Consider the following 23,800-nt stretch of genomic DNA (forward strand, 5'->3'; position numbering starts at 1 on the left):
CGCCCGGCCCTCGCCGCCTCCCTCCCGCCCGCCCCCACTGCGCACGCGCCCCGCGGCCCCGCCGCCGGCGCGCGCTGCTGCCGTCACGGCCCGCGCCCGGCCCGGCCGAGCAGCGCGCACGCGCGGGGCTGGGTGAGGTGGGGGTATGGGGGGGGGGAGGGTTGGGCGCGCGGCCGGCTCGCCGCGTGCCGGGCCGTTAGGCGCGGGTGAGGCGGCCCGCCGCCATCTTGGCCCCGGCGCCATCTTGCGGGAGGGTCGCGGTGGCGCTGCCCCGGCGGCGCTGTCACCTCCCGTTGTGGCCCCGCCGCCGGCTCCCAGCCTTGTCCCTGCCAGGCGGGGCTGTGAGGCCGCCTTCCGCTCCGACAGTGCCTCGTGGGGGGCAGCGGGTGGTCCCCAGCTTGAGACAAAGCCGCGAGGCGGCTGCCAAGGGAGGAGGCAGCGCTCGCTGACGGGACTCGGGTCCCCGGGCACCCAGAAAATAGCGTGGGGCAGCGCCGGGGTGGAGGGGGAGCGGGCTCACCACAGCAGGCGCTCTGAAACAGAAATTGCTGCTAGAAACCGCTGCAGTAAGTAGTTCAAGGGCAGCAGGCATGTCTCACCCGTCTTCATAACGATCCTTCTGCTCCTAAATACCTTCTTTTACCCAAGTTCGCTGTGAGGTGAAAGCACATGCAGGATATTACTCAGTCTTTAAAGTCAGTAGGACACACTCTGTAAATCAAATTGAGATTTTTGAGGTGTTTTTATTTGTTGTCGTTAAGAATAAACTTTAGTGATGGAATAAAACCTACTTTAGAGGCAAAAACATCAAGCAGATACTCCTGTAAGGGCAACTTGCAGTGGGCAACATGACGCTATGAAGGGTAACGAGAAAAAAAGCAGGAAACTGCCACGTGGTGGTAAATTCCTGTCAGCGTTTGGTGTTCCATACCATACAAAGACAGAGCTGCCTTGGCACTTTAAAGCACAGTGCAACTTACGTGAGGGTTTTACACTGATGAGGATATTTCTTCATCTTTTAAATCTCTGCATTTTATATCTTACTCCTGTCTCTTATCTCTCTTATTGGCATAACTACATCAAACTCAAGTTGTTTGACTAAGAATCTGTGCCCTTTCACCTGAAAGGAGGATTTAGAGGCTAAAAAGCTGACAGAGGACTCTCAATGACTGAAATGGAAAGGACAGCGGCAAAAATTTATTCAGGGAGAAAATTGTCAGTAAATGTCAGAATTTTATGAAGTAGCTCAATTCTTCAGTCCTTTGGCCTGGGGCCTTTTTAACCAGATGATGTGTAACTCTTAGTGATGCTCTCAGAAATCATTACAAGTTTGTAGGAAAGCCTGAGGTAGATCATGACTTCATGTACTTCCTCCTTCCCATACATATATTGCTACCGTTAGCAGACAGATGTTGATATCACCCTTTACAGAATACTAATTAGTCCTTTTGATTTCTTTAGGTTTCTCCATCTTCAGGATCAGCCATGCTGTTGTGACATGGACCAATTAAAATGGAAAACAGTGAAAAAATGTAAGCACTTTTTTTTTTTTTTTCCCAAACAAACCAAGAAAACACTGTAGGCTTAAGTGAATGTGCCATGTTCCATCTTCTTTTCCCCAAGCCCTAAATATCTTTCAAGTCCATTGGACAATTTCAGCCAGAATTGATAAAGGGGCAGAATTCTGACAGGTATGACATTTCTACAAGTTAGCTTAAAGTAATTGGGAAAGTTGAGAAAAAGAGAGAAGTTAGAAAGAAAAAAAAAAAAAAAAACACACAAAAACTATAAAGCATATGCAGCCTCTAGCATTCCTGGTGGTAACGGGAATTGTTAAGAACAAGATGGGGATATTGTGGAGAGAAAAGATGACTTGTAAATCTTATAATTAAAGAACTTCATACGTATTTTGGCACAATCAGAACATTTAACAATGATGAATGGGAAAGAACAATAAAAATACCTTTGGTATCAGGAAATGCTACATAGTAAAGTCTCACAGTGCAAATAGTTTTTCAGATCTCTGGCCTTTAGTAATCAGCTGCCTAGCTTTGTCTGGGAAAGCCATGAAGATGGTCTGTGGCACCATCTGTGGTGGTGTACGTGTTCTTTATTATCCAGAGTTTTTTTGGAGTGAAAACTACGTATATATCCCCTTTGAACAGAGGCCTGTTTGATACTTAATGAAACAAATTTCAAAAGTTTTAAAACTTACAGCTTTCCTTTTCAAGGATCTGTGTCTAAAAGAGCTCTCAGAAGCTACTCCTCTTTGTATGTCACAAGACAGTCCATTGAAATAAAGAAATTTACCACCATCACAACAGCAGGCAGCTTTACTGATTCAGCACTACAGAAAGAACAACTAATACACCAAAAAGCATGAATACCGAAGTAGCATGTGGAAGCATGCTGATCTTGGTAGTGAGTGTAACCAGAGTACGGATCTGGGAGTGGATGTCACAGCTCTCTAATGAGTGCTTTGGGTATCTAAAAAGCAAGTGTATGGCTTGCTTTGGGGTAGAGGCTTTCTCCATCGACCCAAGGATTATGTCGTCGTACTGTTGCTGCATATGGTATACATTTTACACCCACACTGATGTTGATATTGATCAACATTTGCCATATTGTATTTGCTGTTTGGTGCAGCATCTCACCTTCAACTGAAAAAGAAGAAAGAAAAGTCCTGTAATTCATTTTAGCGATACAAACATTTGCCCTGAGTGAAGCTGACTAATGACTCCAACTTCAGATCCCCAAGGTGTTGAAGAAGCAGAAAAACAATTACATTTGTCATTAAATAAATCTTTACTGCCTTCAAAGTGCCCCTGAGGTATTTCATAGCAGTGGTTGTATCATAAACTTACCACAGACCAAAGTGTTTGGTGCAAAGGTTTTTCAATCTAGAAGGAACGGCTGGGTATCAACTGCAAATAATTGTCATTACCTTTAGAAGTAAGTTCCGCCTGAAAGCCTTGGAAAAGTAGAAATCCCATTTTTGAAATAAAAAGCAACAAGAAACCCATAACATGTTATCCTTCCTTTGAAAATGTGAGCACGGGTAAGGTTGTTTGTAAGGACATGGTAAAAAAACATGCTTCGGAGGCACCATTGGCAGTACCACAGACCGCTGCAGTACTACTCTGTAATAAATCACTCTACGTTATTGACACTACGCAGAGAGTTCCATGCTATGAACTCCATGATCCTCACGGCTCCTTCCAACTCAGGATATTCTATGATTCTGTAATAAATACAGTAGGGCTGAACAGCTGCTAAATAGCGTCCCTCATACAAAAAATAAGTACTTATCAACCAATTGTCACTATACAGCAGCACCAGGGATCCTGTGATATTTTCCTGCATCATGTAGAACAAAACTAGTTTGAGAGACACCTTAAGTACAGGCTGTGAAAGAATAAGATGGAAGGGAATGTGTAAGGCTTATCTTCGGTTGGAGAAACAAACAAACCAACAAAAACCAACAGAAAGCTTGAACGGAATTCATGGTATGTATTTAGGAGAATTAATTGTGTTGGGGGGGGAAATTATAACCTTCTAATAAACGTAATTTTGACAACCTGTACAGTTGAGAGGACACAGAAATTACCTGTTTCGTACCAAACATGAAGCAAACTAATAATGATAAGTAACAGGTCATACTGTATCTCTCCAGACAAGGTAAGACCTTTGCTGGTTACAGGGAGGTGGTTATTCCCCTCCATTTTGATGATGTAAGAACTCTGACAGTGAAACATCATTATATGATGTTCTTTTCTTCATGTTGGAAATACATTTCTATGTATCCTGCTCAGTCCCTGAATGAACTTTCTGATATATACGTGTTACTTCTGGAACCTGCTCTTTGTACCTCTGGATCACTCTGATTTAAACTTATTTTTACCTTTCCAGATATCCAGAAATACCTGATGATAACAATGGCTAAGATAATGGTTTTTTTTTGATGCTTGAATTACAGGAATCAAATGCAGAATATAACCTTCTGAGCAGAGTAACTACTTTTTCTTGCACAAAAAAAAAAAAGTAGTTTTTCCTTGGGATCTCATATGTACTGACGCTTGACATTTCCCCAAACACATGATATATTCACTACTGTATGTCTATTATATTCTGCTATACAAAGTCTTTGATGAAAGCATTTCTGTACAGGCATTACCCCTCAACAAAAACAAGAAGGGGTATCACGGATTTAAATCAACCTCACTGGGTTTAGCAGATTGCAAATAACAAATTTACTTACTTTATTAAAGTGTCTCAAGGTGAGGAGGAAAAGGCTTTTATGGTCTACTATACTGGGACAAAATAAAATGGGTTGAGAATAGACTTCTGACAAAGTATGAATTTTAGTGTAGATTCTGTAACGTAAATAAGACAAACTTTAATTATTTTGAAGCTAAGATGCCCCAGAAACACAGGGACTATCACAAACAATTTATTTAACTGGTAAAGTTCACTGTCTAAGGGAATGGGTAGTGATTCAATAAAATAACTTAAGATCATGCTTTTGGGGAGCTCACAGGAGATAATCTTACCTCTTGATGAAAGTCATCGAGATTTATTGATATTGCCAAAGTAGTTGGAGATCCAAGTCTGAGACAGGTCCCAGTGCTGGAATGTTTTATGTAAGGACTGTACTGAATGATTTGTTTGTAGATTTTAACCTGAACATTTACCATTTTGAATTATTATTTTTTTTTTAAAGCAGTCTTAAAGTATAGAGGAAGGGCAGCACAATCTGTCCATCCACTAAATACTGATTTGCTACCACATTTCTTGTCTGTAGCATATGGCTGGGAAACTGGATGTACTTGTAACTATTTCCTGAAATGTAATGTACGTGTATTTGAGAAGAGGCTGGTCCTTCTGCAGTTCAAGTTTGGCTCTGTGTACTGGAGAGCCAAGTCCTAGAATATTTCACAGAGCACAACACAGCTGTTTCAGTTGGTATTACATGCAGAGGTTTGGCCCAGTAAAACTATTTGGGGATTGTTCTTGATTCAGCACATTTTTGTACCTTGCCTGTTCACGCCACTGACATCTCCATCTCAAGAATAACGGTTCTTGCATTTTGAAGGACGCGCAGGTGTAATTCCCAGCGCTGTGCAGCACAGCGTAGTGATTCGGAGATTTAACTCACTGTGGCTCATGCAGGCTGCAACTTACAGGAAGAACAGGGAACAGCCTCTGAACTTCTGTGTGCAGTAACAGCCCCAAGGAGCGCCTCCTTCAGTGGAGGGGACAAAGAAGAGAGGCTTAGAGGCTCTAGTCAATACGTATTTGCTCAGAGAGTAGAAATTACATACAAAGGGAATCCTCGCCTGTACTCTTTGGGGTGATCCAGAGCCTCTGACACTCCCAAGGCTTGTTGGTGTGCCCTGTGGGCAGACAAGCAGTCTGCCTTCCACCCCAGCCACACCTCTACCTGAGCCACAGCCCCTGTAGTGGTTAAGCAGTGGCACACCTGAGCCACTGACAGCCTCTTCCCCTCAGAGCAAGGTAATTTGCACCAGTCCAATAGAGCTCACCCTGCAAAATTCATTGCAGCTGTGCCCCACATGGATCCTCACAAGGCTTTCTGCCTTAGTGGAGGTGAGTTAGAGTCCACCACAGAAGTGCTTGCTTGATGAAGCATGGGATTAATGCCTTGTTTTCCTGAAGGGATTCTTCAAGTGGAAGAAGTCAGAGTCATCACTGTGCAAAAAACAAAGTCTCAGTGTAAAGCAAAGCGGTGACAAGCTGAACTGCTGACTTGTTATGCCACAGGAGGAAGCAAAGCTCCCACTGTTTCGTGCTGACAAGCAAGGCGAGGTCATGATGTCCCCTGCAGGAATTCCAGGCTAATTCACAAGAGCTAAGGGAGCAGTGTGGCCCAATTTTGTTACATATGAATAGAGACATACATGGGATATCATGGGGCTTATGAGTTGTTTTTGGCCATGTGGAAGAAGACATTGCCATTTTCAAGAGTTCAGCTGATAAGAATTTTGTATAACTGGGGTACGTTATAAAAGCAAGAGAGAATCCAGAAGTAAACAGACTGGACAGGGAATTAGAGGCCACTTTAAGAGTCGTGCTCCAGCCAATGGTTTTGGAAATAGCTGGGTTTAAATTTCCACATTTTAAACACCATCTCAGTGTGATTTAAATGAAAAACACAGACATGTATCCCTGGTAATTATTTTATTTTAGACAATCTAGGCTATTTCCTGAACTGAAACACTACTTACTGGAGCACTATCTCATTTTCTTTACAATTACTTTTGAATTTGATGCTTATGTTGATATAGAGAATCCACAGTCCGCCCTATATAATGATTAATTCCACTTTTGAAGATATAAAACAACAGTATACAACAGCATATAACAGCAGCAATCAGCATGAGTATTTCCTCGCAGCAATCAGGCCACAATGTAGTGCCCTGCCATTCTGTGGGGTTTATGGGGCACTGGACTATTGCAGAGCAGCGTAACTGTAGTAGGAAAAAAAAAATCTTTAAGTTTAAACTGGTGTTAGCAATTAATACTGTTGTCAATAGGTATTGTAATTTGAGGTCATAATCATAACATCTTTAGAATTAAAACCAACTATACTGTATCAATCTTGTATTACTTGTATAGCTTATATAAGAAATCTAAAATAGGAGAAAGCACTGAAGCCACCTCCAGTCATTGAGCCCTGCAAAATAAAATGATATTCGGCAGCCTTTCTGGGACGCCAGGGCTGGTAACTTTCATTTGGCTTTGTTCCCCCAAGTCCAAGGTGGCTCCGACTGGCAACAGCCTGGGCAGTGGCAATGCCAGGAGGGGACAAGATGCGGTTGGCTGGCAGTACCTGAGAAGTAGCTGGCGAAGTTGCTCCGCATCGATGCCTCTCCGTCAGCAGCGATGTTCTTGGGTCTGCTCCTCAGTCTCTCAGCGTCATTCAAAGCCCACGTGCGTTCCTAGACACCTGTGCTACAGGTTACTAATACCAAACCGTGGGACACGTCCTGCTGGGAGGATTTGTTAGCACTGTTCAGAGCATGCCTGGGGCAGTCTGGGAGATGTGTTGCTATAAAAGGCCATTAATGATCATCCTCTGAAGGAGCAGCAAATTGCATGGCAGGGTGAAGGCCTTCCTGGTGGATTACCACATGCAGCTCCCAGGGACTAGATGCACCGTATTACGGGATGTATTTTATATTGCAAGGGAATTGCTGTAGCCCGCGGAGAGCAGCCTTTTTCTGCTTTCTAGGAGATGCCAGTTAGCTGAAAGATTGTTTTAATAGACACTTCTTGCTATTGCATTTACTAGAGAAGGAAAAGAAGTAAATGCGAACATGCAGAGAGTTTTCTTCCTTTTCTCCAGATTATAAAACCGGGAATTCTTCCTAGTATTGTTGTGCACTCAAATGTCACCTGCATAGTAAAGCAGACTAGGGCCAAGGTTATTTTTGTCTTGAGGAAAATCTGTAAACTCTGAGCTGAAGCAAATACAAACAGGACTCTTTCTACTGGATGGGAATTAAGTCACAGTGAAAGACTCCCATAACCCTTCTCTGCCAGACAAAGCTGGTAGAAGAACAAGGCACTGTACAAATGTTCACAGTCTGTGTTTTCAGTCCAAAGGTGAAGTTTAGAATTTTCCAATAGCTTTTTGAATTGTTTTACTGACTATAGGGTAAACAATATAAACATAGTATACAGAATCTAAAGAATAGTGTATTTTTTAGATTAACTCCTTCCTATTTTCACATCTTTGCTGAGGTTCTTCACAGTCACAGAAAAGCTGCAAGACTAGACTACCTTTAGAAGCATTTTTTTTTTATTGTTGTTGTTTCCCTAAAATGTAAAGCCACGTAATGGTTTTAAATGGTAACTAATAAGGTCTTCTACATTTATGCAATGTTATATTCTGTATTATGAAGGGGGGCCTTAACTTTGCTTTAAGTTTTATTGTATAGGCTCTTCAGGCCTTAATTTTCAATCTTTAGTTACTTCAGTATGACTTTGTCTGGGTACGTATTGGGAAAACAACTTCTTTTTTTCCCCACCTCAAACCATTTTACAAGAAGATTCACGTGAAAAATGCAGGAAAGAAAAATTAGACGACTAAGTGCAAAATAGAAGTATAAAATTTATTTAAAACCACCCACAAAGTTCTGTGTAATCAGGAATGATACAATTTGTAATAGTCTTTTTAAAAACTCATGACAAGATTTAAAATATATTTTCAATTACAGTATTCATTTAGCCTTATTCAGTTAGGACAATAAAAAAATGAAAGTTTACGTTCTAAACAGATGAGACACACAAGAAAAATAGAACAGAACAGACAATTTCCACAACAACAATTTTTACATGTATGTTTCAATACTAGTATCAACATTTCAATGCATCTTGCTACATAAACATGAAATCATGTACAACAACTGCTTGCACCAAAAAACATAGCTTAATTAGATCTTTCAAGTAACATGCAGTCACAACTCACAAGTCTTCAAGTACTGCTGGTAAGGGTTCCCTTGTCTGCAAAGAAGATTTTAAGGTTCAGTTTCTCAGCTAGTCCAACTCCTCACAGCTCCACCAATCTCATGAAGCTATGCTCAGTTATACTAGGAAAGAATCAGGCCCCAAATATTTTTTGAGAAAAAAAGTAATTTTTATACTTTCTCCTGTAAATACTGTGACATAATGAAGTGCTTTTTCTTTCTGATTTTTTTTTTCTCCCTGTACATCATCTTTTTGTTTTTAAAGTTATGTTTCAGATCTAAATACAGTAGGTTGGTAACTGGAAATAATCCAAAACCTCGAAAGTTGAAAAATAAATATCAAATGCATCCCAAAGAAAGAAAGATAAACAAGAAAAGAGATAGGAAGAAAGAGAGAAGGAAAGAAAGAAAATAGCCTTTTTTGGCATACTGTCATTTTTTTTAAAAAGTAGGAAAGAATTCATTAGCTGTATCGTTTTAGTACAGCATGTCCTTAGAATTTGTTGCTTTTACAATAGCAAATTTTGAACAGCATTTATGACCTGGTACAATACTGTCACATTATGAGGAGCTGTCTCGTTTAAACTGAGCAAACTATTTTAGAATAATTAATTGTTAAAGACTGAAATGTCTTTAAGTTTTTGTGTTAGTTAGAACTGGATTTATTTTAGTTGTATTGGGATATTGGATTTGCTTTTCTTGCCTACTGTTATTTTTAATTTTGAGGACAAGAGATTCATGAAGTTCAGACACTGCCTTTTGCGTTGCATGGATTACAGTCTGCAATTCACAACGTTTGTATGAAACCAGTTCTCCTTAGGTTCTGCAGTATCATTGCACTTCAGAAATTTAAGAATGAAAATACAACAATTTTTTTCCTCAAATCTTTTTGAAAGACAAACATTTAACTGCAATGTTGTGAGGGTATGGGGGGTGGCACTTGATGCTTACAAAAAGCTTCCATGGGCAGCGAGGGAAGCTTTGCATGACTCAAGCATGCAGGGCAGTGCCAGCAGTTTCACTGCTGCGTATCACCACGGCCAGGGCAGTCAGAAAATGTTGGCTTTTAGCTTCGTCTCTCAAAACCTGCCCCAGTGTGGCAACACCGAATGGAGTTCAGTAGATTCTCACAACCCCATTTTATGCAATCAAGTAAAAGGGTTCAAGTAATGATAAAAGCAAGGAATTATTTTAAGAAAAAACACCTATGTTTAGAAACGGCATTGCTGACAACTCCATGAGAGATTTCTGGCCAGGTCATTACCTTGAGGTACAAATCTACCACATTCTCCTCGTAGACAAGGTTGGGAAAAGGACAGCCAATAGAAACGAATACTTAAAGCCGGTTACAAAACAAGGTGGAGGAATTTCTTTTCGATCTGTATTTCTAAGCTAAGAACAATCCAGGTGTTACTGGCCAGTATGCGCAAAATAGGGTTATCATGAAATTGATTCCTGATGGCTGTACACATCAGTCCTTTGGTAAGAATTGCAATTTATACTACTGATCTTTCATACCGTTATCAGTATAACGGGATGCCCCAAACGATGTAAGCTCAGTGGGCATCCATTTACCCCTTTATCCTTCTAATGGGATGCAAAGGACATCAGTATAAATGAGAATCAGGGCCTTCATTCTTATTTTAAGAAGATTCCCAAACCCTAGACCCTTTTCCATTACAATATAATAAAAATACAGACATACATGTAAAATATTGATCAGATCACAAAACTTTCCACAACAGCATTAAAATGTTCTGTCGCAACAACTGCAATACCGAACATCAAACTAGCAGTTCCCTTGCTCCACTGCAACAGCACTTCTTTGGAATACGGTTCATCTGCTGTAACTGGCAACTCTCTGTAGGTTAGCTGACAAATCTCTCCTCCTTCTTACACAGTTCTTCGAGGTCTACCACCTGTGTACTCTCATTTTATGAGGAAAGCTGGTAGGGTGTGCGGAGTGTTAAAAACAGCACTGTCACACCAAACAGAGCAAGTCACCTTCGCGTAAGTTATTTAGCACCCCAGTCTTGCATTCGCTGCAAGTACACTGTTGGAAGATTCTAGCATTTTCATGTAACTATGTGTGGAAAATGGCATATATCATGGTCCAGTAGAAAAGAGAGAAGTTGCTGTTGTAGAAGAATTCAGGATACAGCATCAAGAAGCATCTTATATCTTTAAAAGCTGAAGTTACAAGTATGTGGTTAAGCACTGTAAACAATGTTGGGGTGAACTGGGGAACTGGATTGGAAAAAGGATCCTAAAGTCTTTGCGTCTCAGAAAGAGAAAAAACAATGCCAACGCTCCTGTACCCTTTTATAAAAGGCAATTACTATTGTTTTCTGCTCAAGCTCAATCAGTTCCACTTGCTGCTACAGAGGAAGAACCCAAAAAATCCATTGTTCCCACTCTTTTTTTTTTTTTCCAAGCAGTCCTGTCAGTTAAGGCATGAACTTGCACAACACTAAGGTTTCTCACAAGGACGAGAACTATCTCTGCACGGGAATATAACCAGAAGATGTAAAGAAATACTCCTGCTCTTGTAATTATGCAGGGTCTGCAGCACCTGTCATGTCAAAATCTGAGCAGAGCTGGTAGAGTAACTCAAAAGAAGAGAAGGCACTCCACAGAGATGCTAGCAACAGGAGTCTTCAACTGTGAGCAAAGGGTCTTTGTTTAGCTACTTGCAGACAGAAGAACAGAGTGTAACAACTACAGCAAGAGATCTGAGAGTTAACTGGAAAAATATTTAAAAAAAAATAAAAAAAAAAGAAAATACTGATGAAGAAAGATAATGAAATGTCCTTCTTTCTTGAAATGAAAAAATATCCAATATTATAGGTTCCATATGAGAGAACATGAATTCAAAAAAAATAAAGAAAGAATGAAAAAATGAGAACTGCATTATATAGAGTAAGAGGTGACAAAGAAACAGATTTTGGGACAGTCACAAAGAGAATAAATTCATATGATATTCCTGAGATGATGAAGACTGGCTGATCTACATAGAAAGTAGCGACAGCTGTGGGGAGTGTTCACGAGCAGGCTGACATCTCTACTCCTACTGCTGAGCACTGAAGTAGGTCTGCAGAGAGACAGGAAGAACTTCTGGAGCAGTTGTAAGCGTTTAAAGCATTCAGCAGCAGGTGAGAATGCGATCTAGTGCCGAGTGTGAAAACAGCTAACCACAACAGGTGATCCACAAGGAGACTAAGGAATGAGAAAGCTGCCTGTAGTATTTGGTGTCATCTGTATAGAGCAGAAAGCAACACCTACTCATCGACACTACTACAATTTAACGTTCTTCAGAGATGACACAGCAGCATGTTGAGAATTAAGTTGTCTTAATTTAGGAAGCAAATATGTAAAGGACAATATTAAGCAAAAAATTTAGCTCACTCCTCATTTTTGACACGACCAAAAATGTTTTAACAGGGCAATAATAAAATAAATATTAAATCAATTTTCAAACACTTTAGAAAAAATATGTGACCTATATGCATACTGGTGGCTGCCTGATCAGATACTATGATTAGAAATCCTTGCTCTCTGAAAAAACCTCAAGTATAAATCTCTACATTTTTTGCAGCAACATACTGAAGCGCCATTTACACAACTTCTGAAAACTAAGGATCAGGGAAGTTCAGAAGAAACTAGAGCCAGTTTCCGTACTGAGTAGCCACATCCTCAGGAGTTTTGACACTGGCCACTCTATTTAATTAAAGAAGGATAAAAATGTATCATGGACTTCAAGAAGTTTTTGTATTTAAAATTACATACACCAAAAGGTGTCAGTATAAAGAAGCACCCTAGCAACCACAACACACGTACATGAGAAGGCTGTTTCTGAAGTCCACTGTACCTTTCACAGCTTTGCCTCTGACTGTCTACACAGATTAAAGAGAGTGACCGACTCTCTCACCCTTTCTTTTTTTTTTGGTTGTTGTTCCTTAAAAAAACCAATATACTTAGGCAGAGAACGAGGGAAAGATGACTGTCCCCGGAGGAACTGTGGAAACAGCTGAATTTGTACGCGTACCCACAGCTGTGTGACACAACGGCACATCCTTGCTGGTTAGGAACAACGCTGTAACGCAGACATTGCAGTGCAGTCCTGTGGTGTCACAATCATCAATGGAAACTTTCTCTGCAGTTTAATTGTACGGAAAGATATTTCTCTGCACTTTCTCCTGAAAGTCAGATCACCACCTGACAGAAGTAAGAAAGCCAGGCTATATTTCTACATGGGATTGGACTGTTCCTTGTCTCTGACTACTTATTTAAGATCAGATGACAGAAAGTTTCATGGGGCACCGCTGGACAGATGCTTTTTACACGTGAGAAATACACCACCAACAATTTTATGGAAGATACGTCACAAAGACCTTACTTTGAATACAACTGCTCTTATGCACAGGAAGTGTGAAGTAGACATGCAATTTAGCTTTTTGTAGTTTCTCAGGATATGGTTATTTCCTATAGGTTAGAAATGAGGAGACATTTCTTCTCAGAAAGAGCAGTCAGGCATTGGAACAGGTTGCTCAGGAAGCGGTGGCATCACCGTCCCTGGGAGTGTTCGAGGAAAGACTGGACGTGGTGCTTAGGGACATGGTTTGGTGGGTGATACTGGTGGTAGGGGATGGTTGGACCAGATGATCTTAAAGGTCTTTTACAACCTTAATGATTCTGTGAACTTGTATGAACTAAAAGTTACAGGATTTCCATGGAGGAAAAAAAAGGCATAATCACATAGTTATAAGGCTGGTGACTGATTGATAAATGAGCTAATTTCACAGAGAGAAATTTCATCAGAAGTGAAAGGGTGAGATTGAACCTTACATTTTAAATATAAAATCATGAAGATGCAGTTTGTTAGCATGTTTCAATTAAAATTTGTCATTGAACAACCTATCAAATAAGAAAAAAAAAAATCACAAAAAAACCCCACCTGTCAACATAAGCCTGAATCAGGTCTGAAGGAGACCTGCCTGTATGCCTGAAACTCGATGTGAAGGCATTATGCCTCTCTACACACCACTAATCACTTCTTGTGCTACAAACAATGTAACCTCTGCACTTAACCAAAAGTACATCAATCCCAAGTCTTTCTGTGTACGTCCTTGCAAGACTATTAATTGTGGTATTGTTGCAGGGGTCTGAGTCAGCATGGGCTTTGGTCAACTGTATCCATATCCATCCAGTTAAATATGAAAATCACATAAAAGCTTGATAAATGAGCTCATTGCAGTCAACAGGGCTGCAGCAATGTAAACAGGACCCAAATTTCATCCACCAATTTTAGTGTAATACTGCAATGATATTAAAAACATCTTTTTAAAAAAACACAAATGGTTGTATGTTAAAAATAATCGTTAGTACTAACGAATGTGTCATTTACCCATGCTTACAATGAAACATTGCTTAAGATACAATTGTTTCCTGTTCTAAGTGTAGAGAGGTGCTGTCAGGTAAGATAAAGACTTTTAACAGCAGTTATTCCTAAGTAAAAGAGTTAGCTTAGAAAGGTCTTACGAAAAACAGAACTGCATACAACTGTTAGAACTAGGTCACAAGTATTTGTAAGTTCTTTCAAAGCTTTTTGGATCTCGTGACTAAAATATTTCTAGAAATAATTTTTGCTACTTTCTGTAGTACAAGGTAGCCTGTTAGAAACAGTAACATGGAGAAATTCTTTGAGTAAAATTCAGTCTGTAATTGGGCACAGCTGCAGTAACTCCAAGGGGGACTCAGGGACTCAGAACTGGCTCTTGCTGAAGGCACTACATTTTCCCTCTGTGGTGGTGCCGGACCCAGTAGAGAAAGGGGGTGAGAGACATCTCTTCTGCAAAATCGAAGGTGTCCCGTGTTGGGTCATGACAGTTTTTGCTAGAGAACTGGGAAAAAGAGTTAAAAGACAACCATATCCCTCCACCAGCCCATACCTGAATCCTTTTTATTTTATTTTTTTTTTCCCACTGAGTACAATACCAGCTGTTGGAAACCAAATAAAATGCGTGGGTCTGCCCTAGTCAGCTACCTTAACTTTGGATCCAGTTCCTGATCTGGCCATCCCCGAAGGCCTTTGTTAAGGGATAAAAGCAAACTACGCAAGTGGTGGCGTGGGCTGCAAAGGGAAGCAATACACCCACAGATGTACAAATCTTAAGAGACAACTACTGTTATAAAATGATAACCTTACTCAAAACAAAACCACGTAATTTGTGTACAAGACTGATAGATATTCTGAAATGTTACCATAAATAGCACACAGTTGTAAAAACAGTACTAGGCTGTATTTTCTATACCGCAGTACAGCAATAGAAAATATGAGCTTCCCGACTCACAACCTGCCACGTGCCACAGCAGTAACCAGAAGCGGCCAGCCTGTTAGATACACACTGAGAAAGTAGTTATGTTATGAACAGCCAAGGAAAGAGCACCTATTGTACAGACAATATATTTTCTCATATAAGTAATCTTAATAAAGTAGTAGCTCTGAGCTTTAGCACCTATCAGTTAATAGTATTACTCTTATGTTAAGATAAACTTTTCTCTTAAAATTGCCTTTTCAAATAAGGTAGACCTGGACTTGCTGAAAGTCTACTGGTGCAGTCACTGGAGCAGTGACTTGCCAGGGGCTGTGTTTGGAGGTATCATTTCAGATCCACCTTTCAGTTTCTCACTTCTTTGAGGGAAGCTGCTGGTTTTTAAATAGAACATTTTCACCTTGAAGTTTCTAACCACACAGAAGTAAAATCTGGACATTTACAGGGGAAGATTCAAGTGAAACTGATCCACTGTAACGATCTGAACATTCCTAAAGGAAGAGATGGCTCTAACATTACTTTGCGTACAAAACTTGTTACTCCTATGGGAGTGCTGAATGATATTCTGAATTTGTATTACACAACCCAAAGCTATCAGCACCGTCAGTGAAACCAATAAACTCATCTTTTCTGCAAATGATCGATCGTGGTGTTGGACAAGGGTGTTCAGATAGCAAATACATGAATGGAATAGCTAGAGAACGTACAGTACTACTTACTGTATGGACAGCTGGAGTTCTTACTAGTCTTAGGCTCACCAAAAATATACAAGTTTCAAAATGGAAATCTAAGGCACACAAAATACCATAATGATTTGATGTATACTGTATATTACGTAGTCAAGAAGCATAAAACTGCTGGTACAAAATGATGGCATAATATTGTTTCTGTTTTATTATTATTTACAATCCCTTCATATCCTCTATTTGAACTAATATTAAGCTTTGAACTAAGATTTGCAGCATACCCGGTTTTTACAAATTTTACTTAAAATAGGTAAGATACAAAGAATGGGTTCAATTCGGCCATCCTCTGCCATCAACATTTTTGTTAATTTCGACAGGAATCTGTGGAATTGAACCCAGGGTCATTACATAGTGATTGCTACTTCAGACCTTGCTCCCGCAAACACTAGGTGTGTGTCCATTTGTACAGGAGAACAGTCTCATTGATCAACGGCCGTATCGAAGTATTTGTAGCACCAAGGTCCTAACTGGCACTATGTGTTAAAAATACAATTGACGTACTTTTCGTACCAAAACTGTAGATAGAGCATTTACAGTTCAACTTTTCAAGGAAAAAGCACCTTGTCTAGGTTTTAAATAAAGCAGATCTAGATAATTCATATTCCTCTGTTACAGCACCACTACATTATAATATTATCAAGTATATTATTAGTATATTTTCACACTGGAAAACTCTAACCTCGTTATGCCTATGGGTTACCCAGCCGGGGAGGACTCCCGAGGCAGAATTAAGGTACAGCTTCGTCTCTGGGGCCTGATCCTGCAGCTCTCAGTCACGACAGGAGTCCTGGCTTGCGCGGTGCTCCTGGCTCTGACTGGGCAGGTATGGCTACGCAGAACTGTTCTCACGGAGGAAGTTGCAGGATGAGGTCAGTCCTTAGCTAACGTTGTCATTTGGTAATTTGTTTAAATAAATAAGGTTAAAAAGGAAATACATAGGAGAGGAGAATCAGAAAGAAGAGTGGGATGCTACAGCATTTAAAAGCAATGGAGTGTCTGTTTTTCCTCTGGTCCAGCGAATACTCATTTCATGATATGTCACTTTTTCAACAAAAATGGAGAACATAAATTTCATATGTTTGGAAGAAAGAATACAACCCTTTCTACGTGAAATGTAGAAATCACTTAAAAATTCACAAAGCAGTTTTGTAAAAAAACTGAACTTAGCTGGTGAACATTATAGATGGGTTCTTCTTAAGGAAAAATTTGCTGTTAAATATTAGAAATTTCATTCTTTTCCAACACTTCCTTTGTATTTTCTTCAAATTAATATTTTTTGTTTCAGAATAGAATAAGGCAACTCTAGGGGGTATTTTTTATCCCAAAACAATCCTACCCCTGAGGCATTGGGAACATTTGGTTGTCATGTTAACTTATAATGCTCCAAACGAATGAGACTTATGCACTTATTGCTCAAAGAAATCATAACATATGCTGCCTTTAAAAAAAAAAAAAAAAAACAATTAAAAAAAATAATCTTAACTCCCCAATAGCAACGCACATATTGATGTCTCCTAATTTCATGTTTGTACACTCTCTTTCAAATAATGTTTCCGTATTTCATAACTGTTGTTTATATGTAACAAAATCTTCCATGAAAAAGGGCAAGTCTAAAAACAATCACATGCTATTAGCATACATACTGCAGCTGTAACAATATGGAACTCTACACAGCAAGAATAAAATGATTTCTTCTGTAGAGTATGCACAAACCTTAGACAATATGATCCTTATACTATACTATTTCAAGTTAATTTTAAAAATAGAAAGTGCTTTTAAAATATATATTTACAGCTTAAAAACAACTTCCAGCCATCATTGCCAATAACTTCATTTCATACATAATGACAAATCTAGAGAAAAAAAATTCATTGGTTTTCTAAAATATTTATCTGTAATTTGGACTATATAGCAATGGTTGGAAGTTGTTAAAGCAATGGCACCATGAAGTAATAATTCAGCTTATTTATTTTAACTGTTTGATGTGGTTAAGCACCAAGAGCTGTGTAGAGCTATTACTGTAATAACTTGATTTAACACCATAAAATGTGAACCTGTTAAAATCCCTATAAATGATTTCTGTAGTAAACAGACTTGATTTAAAGCACCAAAATATAAATTCCTAAAGGTAATAAACTGAATGATTTCAATCAAGGTTAATAACCTAAACAAAATCTTTTTTAGAATGTATTAAAACTATACAACTTTTTTTTTTCTTTTTTCTTTTTTTTTTTTTGCTTAAAATGTGCTTGAGCACCACCAAATGTTAAAGTCACAGTTTAAGAAGAAATCCCCCCCCCCCTTTTTTTTTTTTTTTTTACCTCAGCCTTAAAATGGTTGAGATGAGCAAATAGTAAACGACACGAGACTTGTTCTTTAACAGCACCTTAAAGAAACACTGCGTAATGCTGCACCAAGAGGAGGCATTTGATACTAAAACCTATGCCCAATGGTTGTAAGGCCCTGCAACTCGTGTAAGGGCATAAGAAGATACTGTTATTACATTATCTTTAGTTACTGTTAATGCTCTGCGTGATGGAATTTGGTTGAACTCATTGTCTTCGTAAAAAATCTCTCTGTTTTCACTTGTTTGCTTTGTTTTCCTGCTGCTAGAGTTCAGTTCAGTATTCTCTGTTCCCAATCGTTCTGCTTCTTTTTCTTTTTCTTTTGCCCTCTCAGCCATCTTTGCTTCCCACATGGCTAACCCATGTTTTGGCTCATTTAAATTTTTGTGTTGGTAGAAAACTAAGGAAATCCGTGTGGGATGATTGCGGTTGGGTTTTTTAATAGGTGTGGTAGCATGGAGTTCACGTCTTGCACATTCAATTAAGATAGAACCATGAGAAGGTGCCACAGCAACACCGCCAATGTCATCATCCAAAAAGTTGTGCTCGCTGTCTGACCACAGTTCCTCAGCTTTTTCTTCAGAATCAGTCGGCTGTCCCAGTGCACTGTTCTGCTTTTCGTCAGCACAGTCAAAATCACACATCTGTTCTCGAAGGGAGCCACCCTTCTCCACTGGGCACCCGTGGGAGCAGTCAGCTTCATTTCCAACTGCGTCCCTTGCTGGAGAGCTCTGTGCTACCGACAGATCGCAAGAGCCGATCATCTGCGAAGAAGGAGAATTGTCCAACTGAGGCTGACAATTCTGCTTGTCTGGCTGATGTTCAAGTATACTGGGCAGGGGGTCTGTATGGGCTGGGGGGCCTGGAGCAGTGACCTCGGGAAGAATTGGTGGCACACCATTCATCTTGTCATTCAGCAAAATTCCAGTATAATCTTTGACCGACACATCAAAGTTCTTGCAATTAATATAAGGTGTCACGTGAGGTTGCTTACTACTGCATTCAAAATACCCGTAGGGAACTGAAAAATCTTGTTGAATATTAGTCACTGCTGTTAGGCCAGGCTTATGTGCTAACGATGAATAGGGATGTAAACTATCCACCTTGAAAGGGGGGGAAGCCGAGTACTGTTTCAATAGGGAGCAATTTTTAGTAGTGTTTGAAGTATGTTTCATGGCATAGAGGTGATCGGAAGTCTCCATTTTTATTCCAGGTTTTAAAGCATCTGTTTTGTTCCCTAAAAAAAATGCACACCAAAGCGTAAGTTACTTTTCCTCAGTTAATAAAACACCTTTTATGGTATTTTCATACGTACTTTCTAATATGAAAGATATCGATGACTACAAATTTTTCAGCGTGGTTATTTTTACCTTTCTAGGAGTATCTGTATGACAAACTACATACATAATTACCTTGCTGAATTACCGCCTTAATCTGTTCCCATCAGACTGCTGGTATATAAAACAGAAAGGTGTTTCACGGAGGGATGAAAAAGCAGATCAAATAAGCACTCAGTTCCGATTCAGACAGCCCAGTTCTATACAAGTGTTTCCCAGCAGCTGCCTAACTGCATGGTCCAGCAGGAAGCACTGCATCAAAGGTTTTTAGGTAACTGCCAAAATTTGGTCTATCTGAAATTAAGCCTGTGAAACAACCAAAATTCTTTATCACCTTACCCCAAATTATGACAGAAGGAAAAAGTGCGTTTACAGATCCTGTCCCTTGCAGAACAAAAGTACAATTTGTGCATTAGCAAGTAACTGCTCAGAGTTAAAAAAGTATCTGGCAACATACTCCAGGTAAATTCAAATGGCTGCATGTGACTCGCTCTGTCTTGCACCTAATTGGCACACACTAGATATTTCAAATCTTTTGGGGAATTACTTGTTCGGTTTATGTCAGCTCCCAATTTCTAGTCCTGGCACACTGCAGTTGTGCTCATTTGTAGAATAAAACTGCTCTCTCCTCAAATGACTTATTCTGGTCACAAATAAGTTTCATCCAGAGTCTGTAAGTGTAATGGTAAATAATTCCGTTGACTTTGATGAACTTTACATCATGCCCTAAAACTGCTTTACATCTGTTAGCTGGCAAACTAGTACAACGCAGAGTTCTTCCACATTCTCACAAAGGACTGTCTCTGTCAGTGTTGTTTCTTTGTTCCATAAATACACAAAATGTCTAACTGCTTTACCGAATATAGAAGAACTATTCTGTCTTCTATTAATTTATAAATAGTGATGGATTAAAAAACATTCTTTCAACATGCTTTCAGGAATGAGGAAAAAAAAGTGGGATAAACTACAGACAATACATTTAGCATACAGATACTGAAACTGAGGGGTGACAGAAGGAAACTGCATATATTCTTTTAAGAACCTTTTTATGAAAACAAACTCAAAGCACTCCATTTAATTAAGAAAAAAAAAAAAACTACTCTGAAATTGTATTTAACAGCAGTTGAAATAAACATTTTCAATATAGGGTCTATACATGTTAGAAAGATATAAAACTGTGTGTCCTGGTAATGTACGGAGGTGCACATTCCTCTGAAATTAATATTGAACAAAAGTCAGGCTCAATGTTTTGGTTAGGAGGAAAACATTACAGATGTTACAAAACAGAATTAAATTCAAATATATGGGTAGAAGGAAATCAGTAATGGTTCAGATAAAGTGCCATCACGTCCTGGGACTTCTACCTCGTGTTCAAACAGAGTGCAGCCCCACTGGGATCTGCTGGCTGCAGTACTACTGTGCTGCGGCCAGCTGAGAGGCTGGCTCCAGGCTGGTGGTTCGTCTCCGCTTCTGTCCAATACAGGCCAAGAGGAATTGCCAGTATTGATGGAGAGAAAAAATAACATTTCCATCTCTAAAGTTTATTGGTCCAGAATAACGGGCTTTATGATGAAACTATATAAAGATGCATTTTTTAAATATATATATATTTTTAATCTTTAATATGTATTTTGTAACAATTTCGGATTTCAATGGCTCTCAGCATTAGCACAAATGTAAAAATTAACATTAATTAACAAAAACTGGCAAGAGGTGTGTGACAAATACACCCTATTTAATATATAGTGTTTCCACAAAACACTTGGCACAATTAGGAACCTAGCCAAGACATCACATATACCTGCTCTACCAAGCAGACCTAAGCTGTCTTCAGCACCATAAAGGTCCTCCTCACCATGATCTCTGCTGCTAGGTAAAAACAGAAGATAGTCCTGTCTTAGCACTGTGTAATTTCCAGCTCTCCATACGATGCAGACATGGCGGGTTAGAGGAGTCTCTCAAGGTTTACGGGCTTTCCAGCTGGGGATACAGTAATGGCTTTGAAATAATGGTCAGAGTCTCTTCCCAAAGAAGATCACGAACAATGGACAATACCCAATAGTCAGCCTTGTGACTCCTTCAGAATCCCCACTCTACTCCAAAGAGTGCTAGCCTCACGTGGCCTAAAACCTGACTGAATATACAATGCTTATCTCATCTAATTGCACATTCTCCATATTCTTTTTAATATTTAAAAAGCAAAACCAATACTCTAAACTCTTGTCCACATTAGTAAATTGAGCACATTACAGACACCATTTATCAATATTTTTTTTTTCCTTTCTGGTACACATAAGCTAGTATTTTATTCTTATATTAGTAGAAAATTTAACAGCCATATCTGACATGCTTAAGGTAGCTGTATAGCAGAACTCTCTTTACTTCTGCTTACCTAAAACTATAGAGTTGGTATTGTTCTTCTCTCCCCCTAGTAAGTTTCTTTGTACTTTGTTTCCATTATCTATTACACAAACCTTTCTGGTTTTTTATGTTTATATAGTATGAGCAGAGCTGATGGCCACTATTAATGTGGAAGGATATCCATTTAAATAATTGTTTCCTCCAGTTTGCAGTCAGGAACGATGGCTACTGGATAGTCTAATTTCAACTCCTCTCTTCCACAAGCCATTTAATTTTGTTCTGATGTTGAAGCTCATAATCTTTGCCAGATTAACATTATTAATTTCTCAGGACTGAAATCATACCTACAACTGGCAAAATTGAAAGAACCAAGGACTGATCCCTTATTACAGCAAAAAGTAGCATGTACAGGTTAATACTATTATTTTCTAAATTCATAATCCATGGAACTTTGTGTTTTTGGCAAGGGGCAGGGCAGAGGCCGTGATGGTGACGTTCAGCCATTGCGCTGTGTGACTACAGGAAACACACACAATGTGCATAAATGCCCTGAGTTACTAATCTTGGCCAGCTGCAGCAATGTGCCGTCTGCAGGTTTGGGCTTACTGTCTTGACAGCTTTTCTGAGTCAGAAAGAACGGCATAAACTCGACATGTTTCACTTGCAGAATCTTGAGGGAATTCCACTATCAGAATCTGCATGATAGAGGCTGAACCTTTACGACAGAAAGAAAATGGTTTTATTCAACTCTTTCCATCTTTGAAAAACTTTCTCACTCTTAAGAGAATTTCTTCATCACTCAGAGTTATTTTTATCAGCAGCTCTTTTAGACTGTATTACCTAATTATTTAAAGTTAAGATCAATTATTTAAGTTGATTCTTGCATGTTTAAGGGATTAACGTTAGTCTTACATTTCCAAAGCACACAGCAAAACTCTGGATAGCATACCATTTATTAAAGGGATGGCTTTCAAATTCAGGAGCCATGCCTGTTTTTAACGACAAGGTCACACTCAGGTAGACAGTTCCGAACTACTTCAGTGTTTCAGCACAACTTTACAGTGAGATCAGACAATTTCAGAATTCCTTCCCAAGCCAGAGTCCTCTAATCCTTCCAGGACTTGCAGTCCACCCGAAGCACGATGGAAGTTATTAATCATTGCTTTGGAGTTATTGTTGGACGTTGTCCTCAGCCTGAGGAGTCCTTTTATATTTGTTTCAGAGCCTGGACTGTCTCCCAAACTTACATGCAGATTAACTCAATGGCTGTCTAATTTCCTAGTAGTGTAATAATTCTTTTCTTATTTCATCCTGCTGTACGCAAAGTTTTATTTGTTGCCCTGTCTCATATGAGAGAAACATGTACTCAGGTTGATGAGTACAAATTACAGATGTGTCATATAGATTCTCATTTGCAGTGTTTTTTTCTTCCCCAGAAGATATCCAGATTTAATTTTTGTTCCTCAAGTGAAATCTATCACGTGTACCTGGATTTCCCTCATGAATTAACATTCAAAATTTCATCAGGTTGGCTAAATTCCCCCTTTTCTTCCCCAGAGCCAGACAGGCTATGCTTTTTATTTGTTTTCTCCCTTCTCATCACAGAATCTGCTCTGTGGCTTCCTCATTTTCCTTCTTTTCTACTTTTCATTTCTGAGAAGTCCCAGAGAAGAGTTTTATTGTCCAAAAATACTTGTTCAAAACCTGACCCCAGTCAGGTAAAATAGCACGAATCAAAAGCATCTCCGCACAGCTCAGTTTAGTAATTACTTCTATGCTGCACAAGCACACATTGCTGCAGAAGACTGAGGCCAGTGCAATCTCCCTGTAACAGAGAAAGCACACCTTGTACTTAGCTGCTGTCAGATCCCATCTCTTACACCCTCACCGACAGCATTTCAAAGAATTTGAGAAGTCCTGTTTTATTTGATAAAACCTTGCCCCCCGCCCCCTTTTTTTTTTTGGCAAGTCTCTTGCTCTGCTGCAGTATCTGTGTCACTAAGTATTAGAAGGAAATTATCATCAACTCAGATTGTCAGAAAGCCAATGTCTCTCATACAAAGTAGGTAATGGTTCTTGTACTTTAAAACGATATAAAATAATGCCCATTGTTTAAATAAACATTCCTACCATTTCAAGATGCTTTTATTACCATTATTTATCAGAATACAGGAACCTGAAAACATTTCA

The 23,800-nt window shown here is 39.4% G+C and overlaps 1 protein-coding gene across 3 annotated transcripts in view; it reads right to left on the minus strand.

Moving 5' to 3' along the window:
• Positions 1-8,114: 8,114 nt before the first annotated feature.
• The window catches only part of TET1 (tet methylcytosine dioxygenase 1), a 73,415-nt gene continuing 57,729 nt past the window's right edge, over positions 8,115-23,800 (minus strand). For 2 of the 3 annotated variants that reach the window (XM_082765374.1, XM_082765373.1), the window contains one exon: positions 8,115-19,149. In XM_082765374.1, the coding sequence (XP_082621500.1) occupies positions 18,008-19,149 (1,142 nt within the window). In that variant the 3' untranslated portion in view covers positions 8,115-18,007. The remainder of the gene's footprint in view (positions 19,150-23,800) is intronic. The other variant, XR_014317971.1, reaches the window with a different exon arrangement.

Source organism: Aythya marila, assembly GCF_965140915.1.
Source record: "Aythya marila genome assembly, chromosome: 7".
In the NCBI taxonomy this organism is placed as follows: domain Eukaryota; kingdom Metazoa; phylum Chordata; class Aves; order Anseriformes; family Anatidae; genus Aythya; species Aythya marila.